This window comes from Oxyura jamaicensis, chromosome 33, assembly GCF_011077185.1.
Source record: "Oxyura jamaicensis isolate SHBP4307 breed ruddy duck chromosome 33, BPBGC_Ojam_1.0, whole genome shotgun sequence".
NCBI classification, from domain to species: domain Eukaryota; kingdom Metazoa; phylum Chordata; class Aves; order Anseriformes; family Anatidae; genus Oxyura; species Oxyura jamaicensis.
In genome coordinates, this window is record NC_048924.1 from 797,785 (window position 1) to 819,495 (window position 21,711).

The following is a 21,711-nucleotide window of genomic DNA, read 5'->3' on the forward strand; positions in this document are numbered from 1 at the left end:
AAGGTGCCGGACGAAGCCATCTGAGGAGCACTGTGGGGCCAGCCCAGTTTCGGAATTGGAAGTTCGATCGGATTTTAACTACTGAATTATTAGCAGAATGGTGAAGTTCAGGGTGTGACCCAAAGCTGTTTGACTTCAGGAAATGATTTAAGCGGACTCAAATGGCTCTTAGAACAAGGCCCCAGATCCCCTGCCAGAATCTGTCCCAACGTCACAGATCTGCACCTCGCAGCCGCATCCCAGCACATCCAGAGGAGAGGGAAATCCACGAGAGGAAACAGCAGCCAAAAAACACACTCCCAGCCTCGGCACCCAAGTCGAGTTTGAAGTATTAGAAGACGGAAAAGCTCTTCCTTCTTGAGATGCAAGAAGTTAGTACTGAGAAGTCCCTAAACCAACAAATGAACGTGCTTCCATAAGATCTGGTTTAGGGTCCCAAACAAACAGGGCCAAGCAGCTCGTCCAACACACTGCTTCTTTCCTCCTCTCTTAATACCACGTGCAGGTGACGGTTCAGAAGCTGTCACAGCGCTCCGAAACCCAGCAGTGGAACATTTTGGAAGAGCCTTGCCATTAGGTGGAAGTTTGAGAGATGCCAGAAGAGCAGGAAATTAGTCAGCATCTAATTACATAGAAGGTATCTTTGGCTCCTTCTCCAGCTACTAATGCTACTTAACATTTCTAGCAGCTAGTTAAACTCAACTCTTAATGCGAAGCATAACCTAATCCCCGTCTGTCCAACACTTATCAATGTCTGCGTATCGACGGACGAATGGACACAGATGGGTGCAGATTAGCAAGGAATATAAATTAAACATTTACTTGATCGGATATGTCTACACGGCCATGCTTTTTCATTCAACACAAATCCGGCTTCAGCAGGCACAGAACTGTAATTCATAAATAAAGTCTGATTTGAGCAATAGGACAACAGGCAAGAGATTTTTCAACCAACAAAGACAAAAAGAACTCAGCAGTAAAAAAGGATATGAATGTATCAAAATTTTAATAGCTATTCTTCTAAACAGATTAAAAGGACTTAAAATGTACAAGGCAGGTGTGGCACTAAATCGGAAGAGTGTTTTCCCTCTGTTTAGTACTACAAAGGTCTGCAGAGAAAGAAAGAGAGAGAAAAAGAAAGAAAGAGAGAGAGAGTTAATGCATGAAAATCAAAGCGTGAACAGTATAAAGAGAAGCCCAACAACTTCCATGGTAAAAAAAATCAAAAATAAAATCCATTTTCTGCTTTTTTAAATGATGATCTCCTTTAGGAAGGTCCCACTAGGGAAAAACATACCTACCAGTACCCCACGAACAATCCTACTGCAAAGCACCCATTTTACCAGCCACGACAGAGCCCAGGCAAAATCTCCCAAGCGAGAGCGTGCGTTTCTATCACACGGGGCAGGAGCAGCGCTCGCCCTGTCTGAGAGGCGAGCACCGAGGCCCAAGACCTCTACGGATCACACACTGCGGGGCAGGAGCAGCAGCTGAACCCAGGCTTCAACCCCGTGCGCACCACCGTCCTCACGGCACGGCGCTGGGGCTGCCTGTGCCTCCATCCCACGCCTTGCTAGCCGCTACGCCGGGACCCCGGTTTTAGGGGAGACCCCACCTGCAAAAAGAGATCGACAGGTAAGCAGAGGGACAGGCAACGGCTGAGGCCCACCCCAGCAGACCCGAGGAGCCAGCTAGCCGTCGTATCCAGCGTTCCCACTCGCTGGCACTTTGGAACATTTTCCATCGCGGTGCCCAAACTCCAGTCACAGTCATGCGCTCTCCTTGCCTTTAATTAGCGAGTTTAGGTTCACTCCTGTACGCGGAGCTTGCGGCATGAATCACGTCAACATGTGGCAGGATGGATCTCGGCTCTCCACCACCCTTAAAATACAGACCCGCTGCTTTCTCTCTCCCCACGAGCTGAGCGTGCGGCTCCCAAAGCACGGGGAGAATCACACGCAGCCATCTGGAAATGCAAAATTAGAACCCCGGTCGCTCGGTCCCGGCATGCTCCTCCTTGCACCCACCACTCGACTTGAAGGGAGAAAAAAAAGTCACTTGTGTGCACCGAAAAGCTCAAGTCTTTTTCCCTCCCGGCACCATTTTCCCCGTTTCTCCGCGGGATGCTGCGGGGTGGATGAGATGGGGGATTACGGGCGGCCGGGCGCGGGGGCGCCGAGCGGAGCGAGCTCGCTGCAAGCCGCCTCCCCGGCAGCAGCCCACCGCCTGGCACAGCCCCGAGAGTCCAACACGGGGGAATCCACCAGGGCTTTCTGCCAACGCAGTCGCTGTGCTTCCCCAGGAGGCTTCGCTCTTCGGAAATTTGTCATTTCCCTCCTAGCAAGCGAAACAAGGCGTCTTTGCTCGTTTGGCTAAATTAGACCGGTGAGCAGTAAATTATTTGAAAAAAGGAAATCAAGATCAGATTGTGGTTCAGCGCTGAGTGAGAAATATTAGTTAGCATGACCACTAATGCATCTCCCAACAAAGAGCACTTTAAAGGCAGCCTTGGAGAGCTCTTAAATTGCAGCATCAAGAATTAATGAACAGATTACCTTGACGTGCAGGAATATTATAAAAGGCCGTAAGTTTTCCAAAGTTGCCGATTACAGAGTGCTCACGGGCTGCTGGCTTTAAGACCCCAGCACAACAAACTTTCAAGATTCCCCTCCCATTCCTTCTTAAACCTCCTCTCCATCTTCTTAAGCCTCCACAAAGGCTGCAGAAGGGGTTCCTCCCTGCGACCGGGGCATTCACAGGCTTGTGGCCCCAGCCCGGCACAGCTCTCAGCGCTCTGATGTCCTTCAAGCAACGAAATCTGCAGCGTGGCTGTGCAGAGAGGAGCACTAGGTGAGCTGGATAAAGGCAGAAATCCTCCTTTGGGAGGTGGCAAAGGTCCGTTCCCATTTCTACAGGGGGAAATCGCGGTGTGGGAGCGCTCCAACTTGCCCAGACTCAGCTCAGCAAGGCAGAAGCGAAACCTCTCCTCGCCTGCAGACACAGGCGCACGCTGCACCGCAGACGTAAGCCAACCCAAAGACTTCAGACCCGTGCTAGAAGAGCAAGCAAGGCTTGCAGAGCGGGCGAAGCGGACGTAAACCGCTCGGCACTGAGGGGCAGGCGCCGCGAGCCTTGGCACACTGCCGTGGTTGCGTGGAAACAGCCGCTTTCGAAAGCCATTCCCCGAGGATGGAGCCTGAAATTTGGCACTCCCTGGTGGTAACACAAGCTGCCTGGTCCGACCATGAGGGCAACAGCCTACGACACGTGGACGCCTCGTTCTGCTCGCCAGCTCGGTCCATCAGCTATTACCTGACCTCGCGTCCAGCAGTTCTTTGTTTCCTCTTCCACGCTCTTCCCAGCTTTCTCTTCTTGCACCGTGCTGCTTGTGGGACTTGCTGCTTTCTGTAAAGCCCGTCGGAACCGGGCCCTTCAGTAACACAAACGCCCTACATTCCAGTCTGCTCACCGATTATCGCGGTTCCAAGACCCACTGCTACAATTCCCCACTGTACCTTATAAAGTCCTGGGCAAATCTCCGCCTGCCCTTCTTAATAGAAAGAAGGGCACAAAAGCCAAAAAGCGTTTGGCAATTTAAAATCTTCATTCTTCTTTCAGCTGCTGACATATTAAAACTCGATTTCAAAATGGCTGCGTGCTCTTAAAATGCTCGCTGGTTCGGGTCCAAGAACATCCTTAAGCCCTTTTAAGATCTGCTGAGGCAAAGCTTAAAACTCAGAGAAAGGCAATACCTGGAAAAAGGCATTCTGCAGTCTTGTAAGGGATGAAGCCTGGCTGAACTTTCAAAGTCTCAGTTTGGTGTTTCAGAGGCATGAAAGGGCTCTGTCCACTTAAGTTTTCTTAACGTTGTCTGGGAATCTATGCTTTAAAAACCCCTTGAATACTTCTCAGAAAAAGAAGTAATATTGCAAAAGATAAGTCAAGATTTTTTTCTAAATCAATTTGCAAAACAGCGCATGAAAGAAGAGAGCACGAGAGAATTGATCAAGGGAGGGCAAAGAGAATTCCAGTGATATGGAGATTTAAACTAATCTGCCTTCATGCAGGTTTTACATTAAGCATTTCTGTAATGGCTGAAAAGTGAGGAGGAGTGGGCAGAAGATTTAAGAAGAAAACAGCTTTATGAACAGCACATGAACATATGGAAGCACATTCCTACAGTGGTAACATGATGACTGCCTTACTGCCAGTGCTAAGCAAAAGAGAGCAGAGACGTTCTGCCGACACCCCGAGCACACTGCTTGAACACAGCTAATTTCAAGAAGAATTTACAGGGGATTCTGGCACCCTGTAAGCCACAGAAGCATACACAGAATTTAATATATCAACACAAAATATTTTGCACAGCTCTTTTGGCTCAAAAAGTGTACTTTCTAATACAGAAAACATTTTTCTACCCCCACCCTCCAAAAAGGAGGAAAAATTACCCTTCATTAATAATTTTTTTTTTGCCACTGAAAAGCTCGGGGAGGGAAAAAAGTATCTGCAACATTCTGCTCTCGCTTTAATCTCTTGGTTGAACTCCAAAATAGAAAAAGGCCAGGTTGGACGAGGCCCTGGAGCGTGGCATCAGTACCCATGGCAGCGGGTTGGACCTGGATGGTCTTTAAGGTCCCTTCCAACCTGAGCCATTCTCCGATCCCACGAAGCGCTCCCCTTCCTTCGCCCATTCCTTTTGAGCCTGCTGGAGAGAAGGAGTGGAAGAAAACCCACCATTCAACACTAAGTCCTGGAAAAGGCTTTTGCTTTTGGAAATAAAAGGCTGCCTTTTGAGATGGCCCCAGTCTTTTGCTTCTTCCCTCATCTTTCTTCAATGAAACGTGCGTGGAGCTCAGTGCCAGCCTCCCGACCTCGCAGGAGTCCCGAGCGAAGGCTCCTTGAAGCACACGCCGGAGACAAGCACGCCTCTCCCACGTTTCCCATCCCTGTAATTTTCCCAGTTCCACACACCCTCAAGGTGACATTCCGGGCTGGAGGGCCCGCTTCCAAACGATGCATGTGACTTGACGAAGTTGCAAGTCACTCTATTGGCACATACGCACGAGCAAGATCCTCAGGTGCCCATCTGCAAGCTATAGGTGACCTCGGACAGTCCCACTCCGGCCTCTGACGTCCAGCAAGGCGCAGACTTTTCTACAAACTTGGGGCTGATTTCTCCACTGCAGACTTTTCTACAAACTTGGGGCTGATTTCTCCACTGGAAACAACCTGCCTAAGCTTATGTGTGGTCTCCACTCCCAAAAAACACACGGACCTTCTCCTGCCTCCTAAACGGAGCAATCACAGGAGCATGAGAACCTTCACCTTGTTCTGCAGCGAGCACGAAAGACTCGGATCAAGTGAAATGGATGGCGGTTACTTGAGGAAAGCAGCCACAGGCTGGCAAAAGCCACATTCGATGGGTAGGAACAGGGCGAGGAGCTGTTCAGCAGGACTGACAGCCCGAGCCATAATTGGAAGAGAAGGAAAAAAGGCTTAAAAAATGGGAAAACATTTTAAAAATTCTGAAAAAATTAAGCCTGTGGAAATTAATTCTGAAAAATGGGAAAACATTTTAAAAATTCTTAAAAATTAAGCCTGTGGAAATAGAAGAGGATGATGATCCTTACCTCTTGCATACGCAGGCACTGGAGGATGTTCAGCTCTGTGGCACACGTTCATGTGGAGAATCTTCCCGTTTCTCCCCATTCTGCTCAGCACCTGCCACAAGCTCCGACAAATCCAGCACCAGGTCTCAAGAGCACAAGCAAAAGGATGCAAGTAAGTGATCAGCAACTTTCTAGGGCAGAAAGTGTTTGATCTGACTGGGCAATAGAAAAATGCGCTTTCAAATTCTGACTCGCCGCCTGCCTAGACTTTGAGGTTTGCTTTCATCGCTGAGGATGCTCACCCAGGTGTGTCCTCTGAATTCCCTTTGTACATGTCAACACGGAAGTCCATGTGCGAGGATTTGGTTTTTAATTTAAAATTTTCAGGTCTCTGCATCAGATATCACAGGCAAGTAATGCTTCTATCATGTACTCCAGATCAGGAATTGCAAGGCGATTTTTACTTGCAGAGCAAAGAACCATGGAAAAATTTCTCTCTGGTTGTTCTATAAAGACAAAGAGGAGCTACCTGAGCTCCATGAACTGTTACCTTTGAGCAAATGGACTTTCCCGATTCTATTAAGAGTCATTACCCCCTTTTTGCAAAGCAAAGAAACTGAGCAGAGGAAAATGAAGCAGCTCGGACAAAACAGACTGGCTCGCAGAGCTGGGCTCTGAACCCCGGAGTTTTGACTCCCTGACCACGGTCCTGTTTCTAGGTCACTCCTTTTCTCCTTTAAATATCAGTTAACAGGCCACTGGGAAGTTCAGCTTCTCAGTTAAAATGCAGTTTCAATTTCCTTAGACAAACCAAGATCACCGTGTCCTACTGCAAGGAAAAGCAACCAGCTGATTTGTTCCTATGCATGCTGTACATCTAGCTTTAAAAGAAAAGACCTATGATGCAAAGCCTTCTGGCAAATGCTAGAGGGGGAAAAAAAAATGTTGGAAAACTTCCCATGATTCAAGCAGATTTGCAATTCCTGATGATTCAGAGAAGGGGCTTTTTTTAATGGCCTTAAAAAAACTCCTTGTGGGAAGTCACCGACTAGTCGAAGAAGCACACTCCTAAGCTGTTGCCGTACCAAAGTGGATGCAAAAGAAAAATGTTAATCTGGTGTTTATGGGGCGAGCAAGGCTCTTTTTGCAGAACGGGGAGTACGAGGCTGGCAGGGCTGCGCGAGCTTGCCTCCAGTCTCCAGAACCTTCCCCTCCAGCTGCGGCTGCTCCGGCTCCACCGAGAGCTCGCGCACTGCGTGAGCGGAAACCTCGCGAGTGGCGACGTGCAGAAACGTACAGCTCGATTCTGGAGACACGGCCAGATGTCTTCAAAGCTGGCAACGGGACTCATTTTTCTCAAAAGGGAAGATTTCTCAACAGCATTGTGCTTGGAGGCAAATCTGAAGACTGAGAAAGGGTGAGGGCTACCGGCGTTCGCCCCCGTCTCCTTCTGGTGAAACAAGGAAGAAGTCCGCCCCACGACGTGGCGGTACCTGCTGCCCTTCCAGCACCGCCTGGCTACTTTAGCTAGAACATGGCCTGATCCTCCAACACAGCCTGTTTTCCTACACGAACAAGGTGCAAAACATCCTCTCTGGATTTGCAGCGACTCTTCCTAACGCCTGCTTTGGTCGGGTGCAAGTGGCCAAGCCAAAGCCAGAGCGATCCTGGGAAGTGCTCTTACGCTCCGCGCCTCTGTCTCACAGCCTGCCCACACCAAAAGCAGGCAACAACAGATTTGTTTAATAAAGAGAAAATATTTGCTTAATAAAGAGAAAACACTTCTGAGGGATAACATAAGCTTCTTTCTTACCAACAACAGCAGTTGTCAATACACTTCCTTCAGTACAGCAGCCACCTAAGCACCGAGCTGACTGGTTTTCAGCACACACCGTATTTCGAAGCCCTGAGTTGCCACCTTTACTCCCAGCACCGCTGCCGAAGTAAATAAGCATTAAATTCACTAGTGGGAATGCCGAGAACAATTCTCAGTTACCCTTAACTTTAGCACCAGTTGACTTCACCCTGCAAGTCCCGGAATCACTTTTGAACATGGCAAGAAATGTCTGCCCCGGCACAAATCCTGACATATTTTGTTACCCGACAACTTACTGATTTTACCTGAGAGCCGTTTTATCCAAGTTTTGATGGTCACATCAAATTGTCACATACACTGTCATCGAAAATACAAAGCTCGAGCTTCTCGAACGCAGCTACGCCCCAGATACATCTTTTTGGTAATTATCTCAGCTTATTCAAATTACATTTCTATCAAAGAAAGCAATGAAATTAAACAGCAGAAAAGAGCCTCGGTTTTTAAGTGTCTAGCCTTCAAAGAAAATTCGTGATCACGCTCTTCCTTATTTCACCAGTAGATTCCCCCCTCCACATCCAGCAGTTTGCTTACTCACCACTTCCCTCAAGATACCACTTCATTTCCTAGCACGTTTCAGCACCAATAAATGTCTCCTGCCACATCACCTTAATTTCACAGACAGTTGTGTTTTTTTTTTTAAATAAAAATTCTGAGGATGAAAGCAACTGAAATAATTTCTCACTTCTTTTTGGTTTTTTTTGGTCACAATTCTAAATACCACAGTTTCATTCCGATCAACTTCAAAATGAATCCCATGCAAGTAGTGAAATACACACTTAAAACCGTTACGGTTACCCCTCAGTTAAATTCTTCTTATGGCCCTCATGGTTGAAATTGGCACATTAGCACAACTTTGCTATTTTTAGTTCCCAGACCTTGTTCTGCTGTCTCTATTCAAGCAGGTGCTTTAAAGACCGATCGTATCATCTCTAACTTAGCTGGATAATCGTTCCAAAGGTGCATGAAGCACAAGGGAAATACAGTAAAACTTCAAGAAAACAGACAACAACAACAACAACAACGCCCCATCCAAAGACTCCATTCTTTGTCTTCTATTTAAACCATACCCAAACCTGCAACCTCCCAAGCAAAAGGTGGTCTAGTGACTTCTTCCTTGCAGACTCACTTTCTGGGTCATATAATAAGGGTCAAAGTCCTCCAGTGGTACAGCAACCAGGCCTTTAGGGATGTCCCCGTAGATGAAAGGCAAATTCTTCCCTGCCTCAAGGTCACTGTTTGGTTTTGGTTTGCTGTCTTCATCGTCATCCCGGTGGCTGCTGTCTTGCTTTGGGCGCTTCTTCTTTTTTTCTTCTGCAATGCGCTTCTCAATGTTAGCCAGAGACTCCGGAGTGAAAGGTTTAAAACTATCGGGACCTGGTGGTGCGAGCAGCCGTGCTGCCATCTTTTCATCCTGCAGCAGCTTCTTTAGTGATGTTGCAGCCCGGACAGGTCAGCTCTGCAGGGGAGCAAACAGCACAGGCAGAACAAAGAGTCAGTCACGGGAAAAACAGGCGGACCAGCACATTTCACCGAGGACCTAAAAACAACCAGGCCTTCAGGTCCCCGTGGAGAGAGGCCAGCGCTGCGCATTCTGGCCCTAGCACAAGCATCCAACAACAGCGATCTCCAACCACGGCACCCAGAGCCCACCTCCAGCCACGGCACCCAAACCCATCCCCAACCACGGCACCCAAACCCATCCTGGCTGGGGAGCCTCCTGACCACAAACTAGAGCACGGAAGCTTTTCTGAAAAGAAACTTTAGTTAAAAACTGTATATTCCTGGAAAAATAATACGCATGTGTATTTACTAGGCGTTGCTCTCTAGCAAACTGATCATTAGAGAACATTTCCAAGCCAGCTGTGTTCATGGGGTCAGGATGAGGTGCTCAGCCACATCTAAAAGGGGCCGGGTACCGGCACCTTCCTCACCCTGCTGCGGAGGCATTTAGCAGAGCGCTCCTCCCGGCACCCTGGCTCCTAATGCCAAAGAGGAACAACTTGGGGCTGGGTTTGTTGAATTTTAGGGTTTGCCAACAGGCGTAGAACATGCCAAGCTCCTGGGACAGGAGCACTCCTTCCTGCCCTACCTGGCGTTACCCTGGTTTAGAAATTTCCCTGAAACCTGTGCTACAGCCCTGAGCTATTCAGCGATTTCGGCATGAAATTAGCCACCAACGGCCTCCGTGGTCCTTCGCTTCGAGGACCATACTGCATTGAGGTGGAAGAGTTCAGGGAACGCAGAGGCAGCAGCCCCCTGGGGACGTGCTCCCACCCTAGGGACGGGCTGGGGCTGGCGCGCACTTGCCCGGCCTTGGCAATGGGCACAATCCGGAACTGAGCACCACAGCTCGCTCTGAAGATCAGCGGAATTCCTGCATAAAAACTCTCCTGTTCATAGGCTGGGTTTAAAAATACCTGGAGATCCCACTCAACCTTTAAATAAAGTCCTTAGGGGATTTCCAGAACCTAGGGCTACTGGAGCAAAGTATCCCTCCGAGTGACTACAGCTCATTCCTCTACCCGTGACAGCGCCGTTCGCACATTTGCTCTGACTTCATGCACACCTAAAGCTGCCCCACACACGTGCAGCTGCATCAAGCATTGCTTCCAGCTCAGGTTTTATTTGCAGATCCAAAAAAAATTAAGTGTAGGACTTCCTCCTTATGTAACTACCCAGCATAGCTGGGGCTGGGACTCTTTCCGTATAAACTCGACCAGGTAATTCCAGAGTGATAGCCACAGACTTGAAAAATATGGCAAGAAGAAGAAAGAAAGAAATGGCAGTATCTTGGTTGCAAGATCTCTAGAAACATCACAAAATAGCTTGCTGATATTAAGGAAAAAAATAATTTATTCTATTCTTGCAGCATTTGCATGCATTTAATTACCAAATTTCCCACATACTGTGAAACTATATAGCAGCGTTGGGGATGTGGTCTAATTGAATGGCACAGATAAATATGTAAGGCCTGAATTTAGAAACCAAAGTAGCTCAGGGACACAAGAGCATAAAAAAGGGGGGGAAAAATGAAGGCACAAATGAATACCTGCTTTGCACGCCCGATTACACAACCGGCAACCGGAAGCAACCACCTATTCTGCCCAATGGCCATGTGAAATCAAAAAATAGAACACGCACACACACAAAACCAAGCCAAACTCACATCTAGCAGCCAACCGCCCATCACGGTGCACTCCCTGGAAGCCACACTGCAGACGACAAATAAGGCGGTCTTTGCTCTGCAAGCCTCACTACCTGACTTAGCAAATTCTCTCCCCTGCAGGGCAAATCCCGAAGCGTCCTTGGTTCCGCTGGGGCATCACATCTTGGCCCAAACAGCTCAGCTCTCTGGTTCTCAGAGGCCTACTGTAAAGGTTCGTAAAGGTTCTGTTGATAAACTGCGAGACTCTGATGTTGTACCAATAAGCCCGGCTACAAGTTCCCCTCGTGCTCTTTGTTCTCATTGCTTTTGTTTTATGGTTTGGCATTTACTCGTAGAGCTGTTAATTTCTCGGTATCGCTACATAACAGCGACCTGGAGTTCTCTTGAGAAGTTCCTGCCTGTCCTGACTTCGTTTGTTTTCCCAGTAACTGATCCTACATTAAGAGAATGAACAAAATTAGGATGCAAACTGAAGGGGTGGGAATGGAATGCTTATTTAATCCCTTAAATCAGACCCAAATGGCCATTTTCCTAGCTTTGATAGCGCAGCACTTCTTACGATGACTGGCCGTGCTTTGCAGCTCCCACAGCCAACGTCTCATCTTCCTTTACTCGGCATTCCCAGACATCACTGCCCAGGATATTTCAGAGCTGCATTTGTTACAACAGCCACCCAGACGAAGAGGTCGGAATGCCTCTAGGTACAAGTTCCCACCAGCTTTTCCAGGCTCGCTGTCGTATGCTCCAACAGGTCGTACGGAGCCAGGCAACCAAGGCACCAGCATCCCTTTCTGCCAGAAAGGAGCAGGGGCTAAAGGCGGACGTGCGGAGCAATCCAGTGATTAATCAAGTAAAAACAGTGAGAGTATCAAAGATTCCCACTTCCAAGGTTTTCCTCAATAGGAAGAAAAAACCTCAGTTAACAACAAACATTCTTTTGAGGATCCAAAAATGTTTTAAGCGTCCACCTGCACTCACCAAGGGAGGGGTTTTGGTGTTCCTCCTAAGAATGGAATGAGTTGAGTGTATGAACATCTGCTAAACAAAGAAATCCTCCCCAAAGCGGCCCCGTAGAAGAGGGGCTCAGTACATCCCTGCTGGGGGGAACTCGGGTCCCAATCTCCCAGTGAAACTTCATTTCTGTGCGGGCACCCCCAAAGGATGAGCTGGTTTTTGTTCCTTTCCCATTCTGTGCATCTCCATCGGTTACTCCACTGTGTTTGAAAACCACCAAGCATTACCTACATTCCTTGATTTTTTAAATAAAATGACTATTTAAAGACCATCAGTCCACATCCACAAGTTCATCCAGCGAACAAGTATTAAATTCATCCTGAAGATCTCAGGATTTAAGGAGTTTCTATACAGAGAGAGACATAGAGAGGATAAATAATTTGCCTAAGGCCAAGCAGAAACCAATGGTCAAACTGGAAACTGATCAGAAAGGCACTGGGACTCTCCCAGTCCTGCTAACAATGGGCTTTATACACAGCTACCTTCTTAAATGCTGTCCCCAGAAATCAGGTGTGTCCCAAAACATCCCAACAGCGAGTGTTACACCTCCAAGGGAGTCGCCTTCGTTTCCCACGTACCTGGGCTGCTCGCCCGTGGCATCGGGAGCGCCGTGGGGCTCGTCCTGCTCGCTAGGGACACCAAACGCTTCCACAGCGGCACACCTGGTCCTGCTGGAGCTCAGCCTAGGCTGTTCTGCATGGCGAGGTCCTGCAGCCTACCAGGCCTGTAAATTTGACTTTACAAATGAGGAGAGCCTTGCTGGGGCGTGAGGAAACCAGTGAGAATAAACGCTAGGGTTTGTTTTGGCAAAAGGCACGCTTCCTGGGATCGGTTCTTCAGCATCCGAAGGGAGAAACATTTGGAAAACTGCGACCAGAGAAGCGGCGGCCGCCCTCCCGAGCTCTGACGGCGGCAGGAGCGGAGCCGAGCTGCCGGGCAGCAGCAGGGCAGCTCCCCGTGGCACCGGGATGGCACAGATCCATCCTGAGCACCCGGAGCTCGGTGCACAGAACTCACAGAGTCCAAACCACACGAGAACGGGCTCCGGAAAGCAAAGGTTTTACACCAGCAAAAGCCGCCTGGTTACTAAGACAATCATTTTTTACAAATGTTCCCAACAGCCCATTTACCGGCACATTAGGAAATATTCTGATCAATTATGCAAGCTGATTATCAAAATAAATTAAAAAACACTTTTGAGGCAGTATCTTTGCTTTAATACATTTCTTCAGTTATTAATTTGCAGGATTCAGTAAGTCCCTTTGAGAGAGAGCCCTTTTGTGCGAGCCCTTTCAAGTATCCTTTTATCCCTAGGTATCCTATAGATGCATGCATCCTTTTATATAACCCACGCAGACGCACGTGGATTTGACTTAAAAACGCAGGGTTGGGGCAGAAAGGAAAATACAACGTGGACGAGCAGCCCCCTGGAATTCTCCTGCACGAGACCCCAAAAACCTCCAAACCAGAACGCCTCCATGTGAGAAAACCCCTGGCCGGGAAGGGCCTCCCAAAGAACTCGCAGCTCTTTGCCAGCTGCAGCAAATTCTGAGAGCCTCGAAGCAGGCAATTTTATCAATGAAGCCACGGCAACACGAGCAGCTGAGATGCAGGAGGAGCCCTTGGAAAGGCCGTCATGTGATGCTCGATGCTGTAAGGTGGAAGGAAAAAGGCTTATTTTCACGATCAAGCAGGATTTATTACTTCGCTGCCGGTCATTTTCCCCAGCCTCTGGAAAATGCTGCAGAAAATCCCCACGCCGCCGTTTCTAAGCTCAGGGCAGGCTCCAGACAGGGCAAGAAAGTGGCTCTGGAACAGCAGGGGCAGAACCGAAACCGAACACACATGCTTAAAGGTCAAAACTGAACAGGGAGGAGGGAGAAGCACAGCAGCACCCAAAAGCAACCGAAAAACGGTATGAAAACATCCTAGCACCTACATACGCTTTAATAAAAACCTAAGAAACAAAAGATGTAGTACCAGAGGTTTCTTAATCCCTATCGAGAGCAGTGTCATTTCTTTAATGTCACCAGTAAGTTGTAAGAGCTGGGGACAGGTGAACCCAGATCCCCAGTGCCCGGTGTTGGCCATTTCTCACGGCGGATTGCATTTATCGCCGGTCTCCCAGGGGAACCCGGAGATTCAGCCAGCTCAGGTACAGCCCCTCAACGTCCCTCCTCTACAGCCCAGCAGCTGAACCAGGAACCGTTCAAAATATTTACTGTATAGTTGTCAAGGCACCAGCTTGCCCACTCGGGAGACCGAAATTTAATCCCTCGTTCATTCAGTGGCCCTTAAAACAGCAGTGATTGTTGTTCTGCACAATAATTCCGGAGAAACTCGTTGTGGAGCGCCCAACCGCTACGATGCCAAATAGCACAAACACGGACAAACATGAAAGGAAGGAGAAAAAAACAACCGGCCGCCGAGTTCTCTGCTCTGACACAGCGCAGGCTGGGTGATTTCTGTGGGGTTGTAGACTGAGCAAATCCGCGAACGGCCCGAGGATCTGGTGTCTGGCTTCGCAACCTCATAGCTAGGAAGTCGGGCTCCTCCAGCGGGAGTTGGGCTGCTCAGAAGCTGTCTGCCTTGTAATGACGTTGAGCATTGCCACCTCTCAGATTTCCTCCCAGCTACTGGGAGTTCAGCATGCCCAGAGATCGGGACAAGTTGTATTATTCTTGTCTTTAGAATAACAACATTCCTGTGCACCACTACCTAGAGAAATATTTCAGTTTATGCCCGGCCGTGCCTTTAGCCACAAGAAAATCGGGTAAGGTGAAGCGCTGGGGACAGATGCGAGAGCTATTTGTGATGAGCTTCAACTGCTCTGTTTTTCAAGCATCCTTCCTCAAAACCCCGTGCCAGAAATATCAGAAATCTCACCTTAATGGCCAAAGAGAACTGGATATTGCTGAGTTTGCCTCAACAAGCTCTAGGAGCTCCTGATCCCAAGCAAGCACCACTTCTTCCCCCAGCTGAAGGGTTTCAAAGCATGCCCAAACAGACACAAAGAGCTGCAAGCACATCTATTTCTCCGGGTTTTAAAATTCATGTATGGAGGATTCTGGTAAATCACAAAACAAAAAAACTGTGTACGCATATGGAAAGAGAAGGAGAGGAAGGGGATGGCTTTTAGTTATTTTCAAGACTTTCTGCTCACTACCTCTATAGCAGTGAATCAATAACAGGTTTCATTTATGCATCTTTAAGACCGCTACGTGTAAAGTTCACAAGGCATTTAAATGCTTTTAACAATAGAAAACTTTTTTTTTTTTAAAAAAAAAAAAAAAAAGTAAAAAATCCTCCTGGAATTCTTTATAAACCCTTCTTTCTTTATAAACCCTTCTGCTGGCACAGGAGCAACGTGGAAGGGGGCTTTCAGGTCCTCTCTAGCCAGATTTGGCATTTCGAAACGGTCGTTCCCAGAAAAGAGCAACTTCACGGGTTTGCTGCAGCCCGGTCCCTGCCGGGTGCCCTTTTACCTGCAGCACGGGTGCCTTTCTCCGAGCCACAACAGGTCCCTCGGTCACTCAGGAGCCGCGCAGGATGCAGACCAGTCGCAAGGCGACCATCCCACGCACCTTCCTCAAAGCGGTTTCTGAAATTATTTTGCCCATGCTTGTTCTGCTTTTCTCTTGTTGTTTCAGCACATCATCTTTAGCCCAAAGCCTTTCATTGAACCCGACGAGGAGTTACCGATCCCCGTGTATTCGGTTATTGCAATGACAGCTGCAGCCGCCTCAGGAGGAAGGCGATCAATAGTGAACGGGAACCCTGTGACCACACGAACGCTGCATGCCCCCGGAGTCACAGACGGCCTCTGGTGCCCACTGCTCCTGGAGTCATTGAAAAACGCTAACTATCAACTGAGAGGTAAGGCCAAAGCTGCTCACCTTAATGAAGAAGCACGCTGACCAAACCCAACAAACACACAGCGAATGCGGACATAACAAAAAGGGGGAAGATGATATCATGCTTTACGTATTTGAGCTACTTTATTTTCATTCAGCGCTGACTTGTTTCTATTTTATTTCACCTCCTTTAACTGAAAACGAGAGAACATGCATCCACTCTCAATTTCTTGCAACATGCAATCGCTCGCTTTTCTGCTGTTATAGCCCTACCTTTCCAACTCTGGGCACAAAATATTCACGTAATTACACTTGTTCCACCGAGTAGGACGGAATTACAGTATCTGTACCGCGATCTGGATAGAAGCCGTACGTAGGAGCTTATATAACTGCTTAAATTATTTGTAAGAGGCGCAGGCCCTTGCACCCAGCACGAACGACACTGTGGAAGCACTGAAACACGCGAACAAAGCTCCGAAAGCCCCTCGGTCACGTCGTTAAGCATTTCACTTAACCACCGCGGAAGCTAAGGAAGCAGACTTCCCACGGGCACAGCCGATGGAAGCGGGGACGAGCCGAGCTCCGAGAGGCCTCGCGTTTCGCCTGTGCGGGTCCCGGCGTTACGGCGAGGGCTGCTCCCGCGACGGGCAGCGCCTCGAGACGGCCGCCCTCGGGCGCGTTCCCTGCGCGGCCCCTCTCCTGGAGCTCGAGCTCTTTTCGGAAGACCGGCCGTCACGTGGCACAGAAAAATAAGCACTGCCAGGCAAGAATATTTCCAGCCCCCCTCCCTCCGAAGTGGTACTGGAACAGGCTGCCGGCCGCCACCACCGAGAAAACGATTGATGTAATGCTTCCTCCCCTTTTTGCCTCTAAAGATACTACTGGAAGGGGGCTCCCGGAACACCCTCGCTCCTCCTCATCGCATCCTTCCCGGTGTGAAATGAGGACATACGGGTCATGGGTTCCCGTCGGGGGCGGAATGCTGCGGCGTTCCAAGGCCCAGGCGACACACCAACAACTGGCACCCCACCAAGCGACCCCCAGCCTGTCCAACTCCTGCGCGATCTCACGCCGGTCGCCCGCACCACGGCGCACGCGGGTAAACCTACCACACCTGCGGCCGACCTCCCCCTCTCCAGAAGTCGGCTCCGGAGCCTTCACAGCGCGCATGGCCCCTCGCACGCGTTCCCCTTCCCGGCGGACTTTTAGGCTTCACCTCGCATCAAGCTTTTCCTCGTACCACCATCCGCCCGTCCCCCCCCCCCCCCCCCACCAACTTGGGCAGGATTTGCACCAGAAAATGGGGGAAGGGATGAAGACACCCAGATTTTTTTAACAGGAAAAGCTTGTTAACATGCAATTCCCATCTCTCCGGGATGGAGAATTTAAGCCTGCCCTCTCCGTTCCCCAAAATCCGTGCGGTGGAAGGAAGCAAGCGCACAAACCGTGCTGCTGGCCGCCATCTGGGTCAGGTTAGGACCTCGCAGCCGCCCCACGCATCTCCCCACAAACTCCGTCCTCCAACTTCTCTCGCCCTGGCAGCAGGACTGCGAGGATGCTGAGCAGCAGGAGGAAGGCAGGGTGGAGGAGGGCTGGCCCAGCTCTGCAGCTAGGGCTGAGGGGGGCAGGGAGCGAGGAGAACTCCAATTAGCCCTCAGCTCTCCCTCCCCACAATGCAGACAAAGAGCAGAGCCCAGAATTAAGGGCCGGGGAGAAGGGCCCCGTCCCCGGGCTGTGGGGTGGATGGGGCTGGGGGTCGGGGGGGGGGGGCATGGGGGAGGGCGCCCCCCCCCCCTACCTCTGCACCTCCTGAGCGCAGGAGAAACCGCTCCAGAAGAGGGCAAGGAGCTGCGGGAAAATCGCTCTGCGGCAAAACCCCCGCCCGGGCTGCTCCCGTGTGTGTGTGTGTGTGAGGGGGGGAAGAGAGAGAAAGAGAGGTGGCAGGTGGAAAGAGCGCGGGGCGACCGCTTCCTAATTTCAAAAATAAAAATTAGAAGAATTAAAAATAAATACCCAAAGGCTTTCGAGCCCACCCCCCCCCCCCCCCCCCGGGGGGCGGGGGGGGTGGGGGGGGGGGGGGGGCTGTGACTTACTGTGGCCGCCGCGCTAGCGAGTCTCCCGCAAGGCGTTGCTGGACTGCGGAGGTGGGGGAGCTGCAGGAGGAACTGCGGTTGTCGCCATCTTGTGCGCTGCCGGCGCGGCCCCCCCCGCGCTGCGCGCTGGGCGCCGGCCCCTCGGCTGCCGCTGAGGGAGCGTGGCCAAAGGCCCGGGGCCCGCCTGGGAACTCCCCGTCGTCGTCCCCCCCCACCACACACACACTCCCCGTCCCCTAAATACACACATAGATGCGAGGAGGTGGCCCCCGGGGGACATGGGGTGGGCTCTGAGAGGCTGGGGGGTGAGCGGTAGCTCCCCGCTGCCCCTCACAGGGATGGTGCCCGGCAGCGGTCTCCAGGATCGGTCCCCAGTCAGGGATCGGTCCCCACACCGGGATCCGTCCCCACACCCGGCATCATTCCCTGCTCCCAGCATCTGTCCCCACACCAGGATCATCAGTTCTGCTCGCTGCCATCCATGGAAAGAGAAAAACCAACCCCGGAGCCATGCCCGTGCTCAGCTGGCCCCCAGAGCCCCCCCGGCAAGTGGCCCATGGGTGAAGGCTGGGGCGCAGATGTCTTGGCTAGCCCCAGTTTTGTTTAGGACAGTGTCTTGCTTCAAGTCTAATCTACTCCCCGTGCAGAACTGGCTTTGGAAATAAGGGCAAAAGTCCCCCCGCAAGCACAGAGTGTGGCCCGTGATGTGTGAAAGATGTCATCATAAGAGGGAAACTTTGCATCGGCCGAGCATTGTCGTCTTCTTTTTTTTTGTTGTTCCAAACTGTTGGAGGATAAGCTAAAACTTCAGCACTTCAGGTGGCCGTGCCCATCACAGCCCGCATCAGCACGAGGAGCTCCGTGACCTCATCCCTGGACTTGCAGCCGGCTGGCAGCTGGTGCAGAGGTTGCACAGATGGAAGCTGGCTCCGGCCCTGTTACGGATGGAGTTCTTCGAAATCTGTTGGTGGAAAGGGGATCGCAAAGAGTGGCCTGCTGCTGCACATCACTTTGCATTTCGCCTAGCCACAGCTGGGGTGCAAAGAGAGCCCTGAAGCTGCAGGAGCGTTTGTTACTATTTAGAGGAAATCACGAATTAAAAGGAGGAAGGACAAAAGTGAAAGAGGTGAAGCTGAAGCTCTAGATCATGGGTAAGGATGCAACACCTCTGCTGCTCTGTGTTGCTGCAATACCTACGCAGCACGGGAATGGATATCCTTCCTGTCACCAATACAGGAACTTACAAAGCACACTTTGGGGCAAAAAATATCCTTTGTTAGTCAAACGAACAGTTTGGAAGACAGAAAAGTCTGGATGCACAAAACCTGCAGAAAGAGAGATGATGAAGGGCTTTGGTGTCTAAAAACTATTTACTTTTCCTATCTGCGTTAGCCGACCCAATAGAAGACAGTTTGCGCTGAAAATCCCCTCTAGTTCACACCATTACATAATGGTTGCAACACGCTACTGCTCGGATCAGCTTGCTGTTTTTAAGCACCTGACCTACCACGGAGAACCACTTGGCAATGACCAAGGGAAAGGCACAAGTATCTATCTTATGGGACACCAAAAAATGAATGCACCGCAGATGCTTCCACAACAGCTCCTGAAAAAACCTCCAGTCAGAGCTTACTATGGAACAGAAATCCACGGCTTTTGTGTGCCTGAAACCTCGCTGAAGACTACGCTCAGCAGGAAGACTGTACAGAGGACATAAAGTGCCAAGCTGACACCTGTCACATGCCAGCGATATTTTGATCTGTAGGTCTAGGCACTGCGCTGCCGTCCCTCTAACTGGGCTGCAAACTCAGGTGGTCTCAGGTGAAAAGCAAGATTTAGCTCCGCTTCCCCAGGAAAACTTGAGCACAACAAAGTAAGAAACTGCATCAAGACAAAGACGCCTCCTGGCCATGGGAGCTTCTTCTCGTCCTGACTTTGAGCACAACGGAGAAGCCTTACGAGAAATGCCCAATCGAGAAAAATGTTTTCAGATTTGTTCTCAAAAGTCCTGCCTCAGCACCTGCCAGTTTCCTCAGGAAAGCTGTGGACCTCCAAAATGCCAGCAGCTCACTAAAGAGGACAGCCTACTACAGAATACTGAACTCAGCTACAGCTCCCTCATACACGCAGATTTTTCTGTTTTCCAGGAGAACAGTGAATAAGAGAGTACTAATAATTAACACAAGTTACCCCTTATATGTAGATTTGATGCCTATCATTTGATGTTATAACTATAATTTATGGCTGGATTTTGAGGATCAATTTTTATTACGTTGCTCTTGTTCTCAGTAGGACTATGCCTGTGTTGCAAAAAGAACAACCTGAAACGCTGTATTAGGTTGCTGCTTTAGGAAAAAAAAAAAAAAATCCACCTTGCAGAAACGTCCTCTTCGCAGAATTTTAAATCTTTGTCCTCTGAGCAGAGCTTTAGGAGTTGTGTGCCGTGTGCTGAGCAGACAAGCTAACAGGGCACAGCACTGTGCTGGAGAACTCATTTATCTTGCTTTGGAAATGACACAGGAACTAAATTTGCCCTCACTTTACAACGCTGATTTTTATGGGACTACCCTAGTGTAACACAAGGGCAGACACAACCTAAAAACTGTAGATCTCCCAAGCCATAACTTATCAAAAGCAGTTATATATACATTAAATAGGCTGTTACAGAAAGCTACAGATTCTGAGAAAGTTTCAGTTCAAACCGGACCTTCTGTAGTGTGCTTCTCACTAAGACTTGTATTTCCAAACAGAAGCAAAATAAGTGGAAATAAAGCCACTGAAATACAGGGGAAAAAAAGTCTGCCCAGGGAATGGTGCCAGCAGTTTGAAGCGTGCAGCGCTGCACCCAGGCAAAGGTGCTGGGACAGAAGCGAGCAGGCAGCGCTGCAGCTCATCCACACCCAGGGGGAAAGGTGGGAGCTCACCTGGCATCCAACTAGGGCACCCACAGAGCCGAGGGATGCCGGTGGGCACACGGGTCCCGGCGGGGCAGGCAGCGCACCAGAAATACTTCAAGGACGTGCTGGGGCCCCAAGGGTGTTATTACGGTTTGTAAAGACATCTTCGAGCAAGTCACTCAAAGAAATATATAGGTCAACACCCTCAGAGGGTGTAGAGCGATCACACAACAAAACAAAAAGATCCTAGCTGATACCAGCAGAGCCTATTAGAGTCTATCCCTGAGCAGAGGCAGGACGTTCAGCACCATCCCTACACAGTTACACTTTCTGCAATGCCCCTGTCCACCCCCTTGCTGGCATTACTGCTGGCCCATCAGCATGGCGCTGATCAGCTGTCAGGTCCACCTCGTTCATTGGCCTGAACCAGATTAAAAGGGAATCCTCAGAAAATTAACATCCTCGGAGTTGATTTCCAAAACAAATGCTGCCTTGAAAAGCGGATGAATAGTGCAACTCCAGCTAACGGTTTTGCTTACCTGTAGTCAGAAGAGTAAAATAAACAAAAAGCATAAAACCTTTCCTTGGGTTGAAAGAGAGTGAAACCACGCAGAACTCAGGCAACACAGCTAGGAGAATTCTGCGACTGAACTACCTGGCACTGCGCTGTCGCTTTAAGGCGCACACAGCTGCTCAATACAAAAATAAAAATAAAAAATACACCGGGTAAGGATACTGCCTTTTTCTTTATTTCATCATTACAGCCTTCACTTCTCCCTTCCCTTTTTGTGCAGTGATCGCAGAATCGCTCAGTCAGTTCCTAAGCTCTGTGGACAGGGACGTGTCCCGTGCACGCCTCTGCCAAGCACACGGCGTGGCTGTGCCTCTGTACCAGCCACCAGGTGACTGCCTGCCTGTGCTCACGGCAAAAACCAAAGCAAGCAGAAGCTAAACAAAGTTTAGGAGCCAGAGTGACTACGTAATTTAAACAGGTTGTTACATTTGGATAGCCAGAAAGATGCAGTCGTCTAGAAGATTGCTACTACATCATGACTGCAATTCTTTTGTGGCTCAAGCTCTGTCTCACCTCCAAGACAAGCCAGCATCTAAAGCCTGCAAGCGTGGGAAGAGATGAGAGTCACAGAGTGCCCTGCACGCCACATCACGGCCGTTAGATGGTCAGACGTACAATGAGACAGCAG

At 49.8% G+C, this 21,711-nt stretch overlaps 1 protein-coding gene and 1 long non-coding RNA gene across 9 annotated transcripts in view; both read right to left on the reverse strand.

The window, feature by feature from the left end:
• Window positions 1-17,768, reverse strand: part of SCN8A (sodium voltage-gated channel alpha subunit 8) — a 53,968-nt gene extending 36,200 nt beyond the window's left edge. For 4 of the 8 annotated variants that reach the window (XM_035308903.1, XM_035308899.1, XM_035308902.1 and 1 more), the window contains exons 1-3: window positions 17,613-17,768; window positions 8,612-8,941; window positions 991-1,109 (exon numbers count right to left, since the gene is read on the reverse strand). In XM_035308903.1, the coding sequence (XP_035164794.1) occupies window positions 991-1,109; window positions 8,612-8,887 (395 nt within the window). In that variant the 5' untranslated portion in view covers window positions 8,888-8,941; window positions 17,613-17,768. Of the gene's footprint in view, window positions 1-990; window positions 1,110-8,611; window positions 8,942-13,143; window positions 13,317-16,964; window positions 17,087-17,612 lie in introns of those variants that run through there. The other 4 variants (XM_035308901.1, XM_035308900.1, XM_035308906.1 and 1 more) reach the window with 4 other exon arrangements.
• Window positions 3,466-5,524, reverse strand: LOC118155575. The gene is made up of 2 exons (XR_004745916.1): window positions 5,189-5,524; window positions 3,466-5,149 (listed from the first exon to the last, which is right to left on the reverse strand). It is a non-coding gene; the product is annotated as an uncharacterized LOC118155575 (long non-coding RNA).
• Window positions 17,769-21,711: the final 3,943 nt, after the last annotated feature.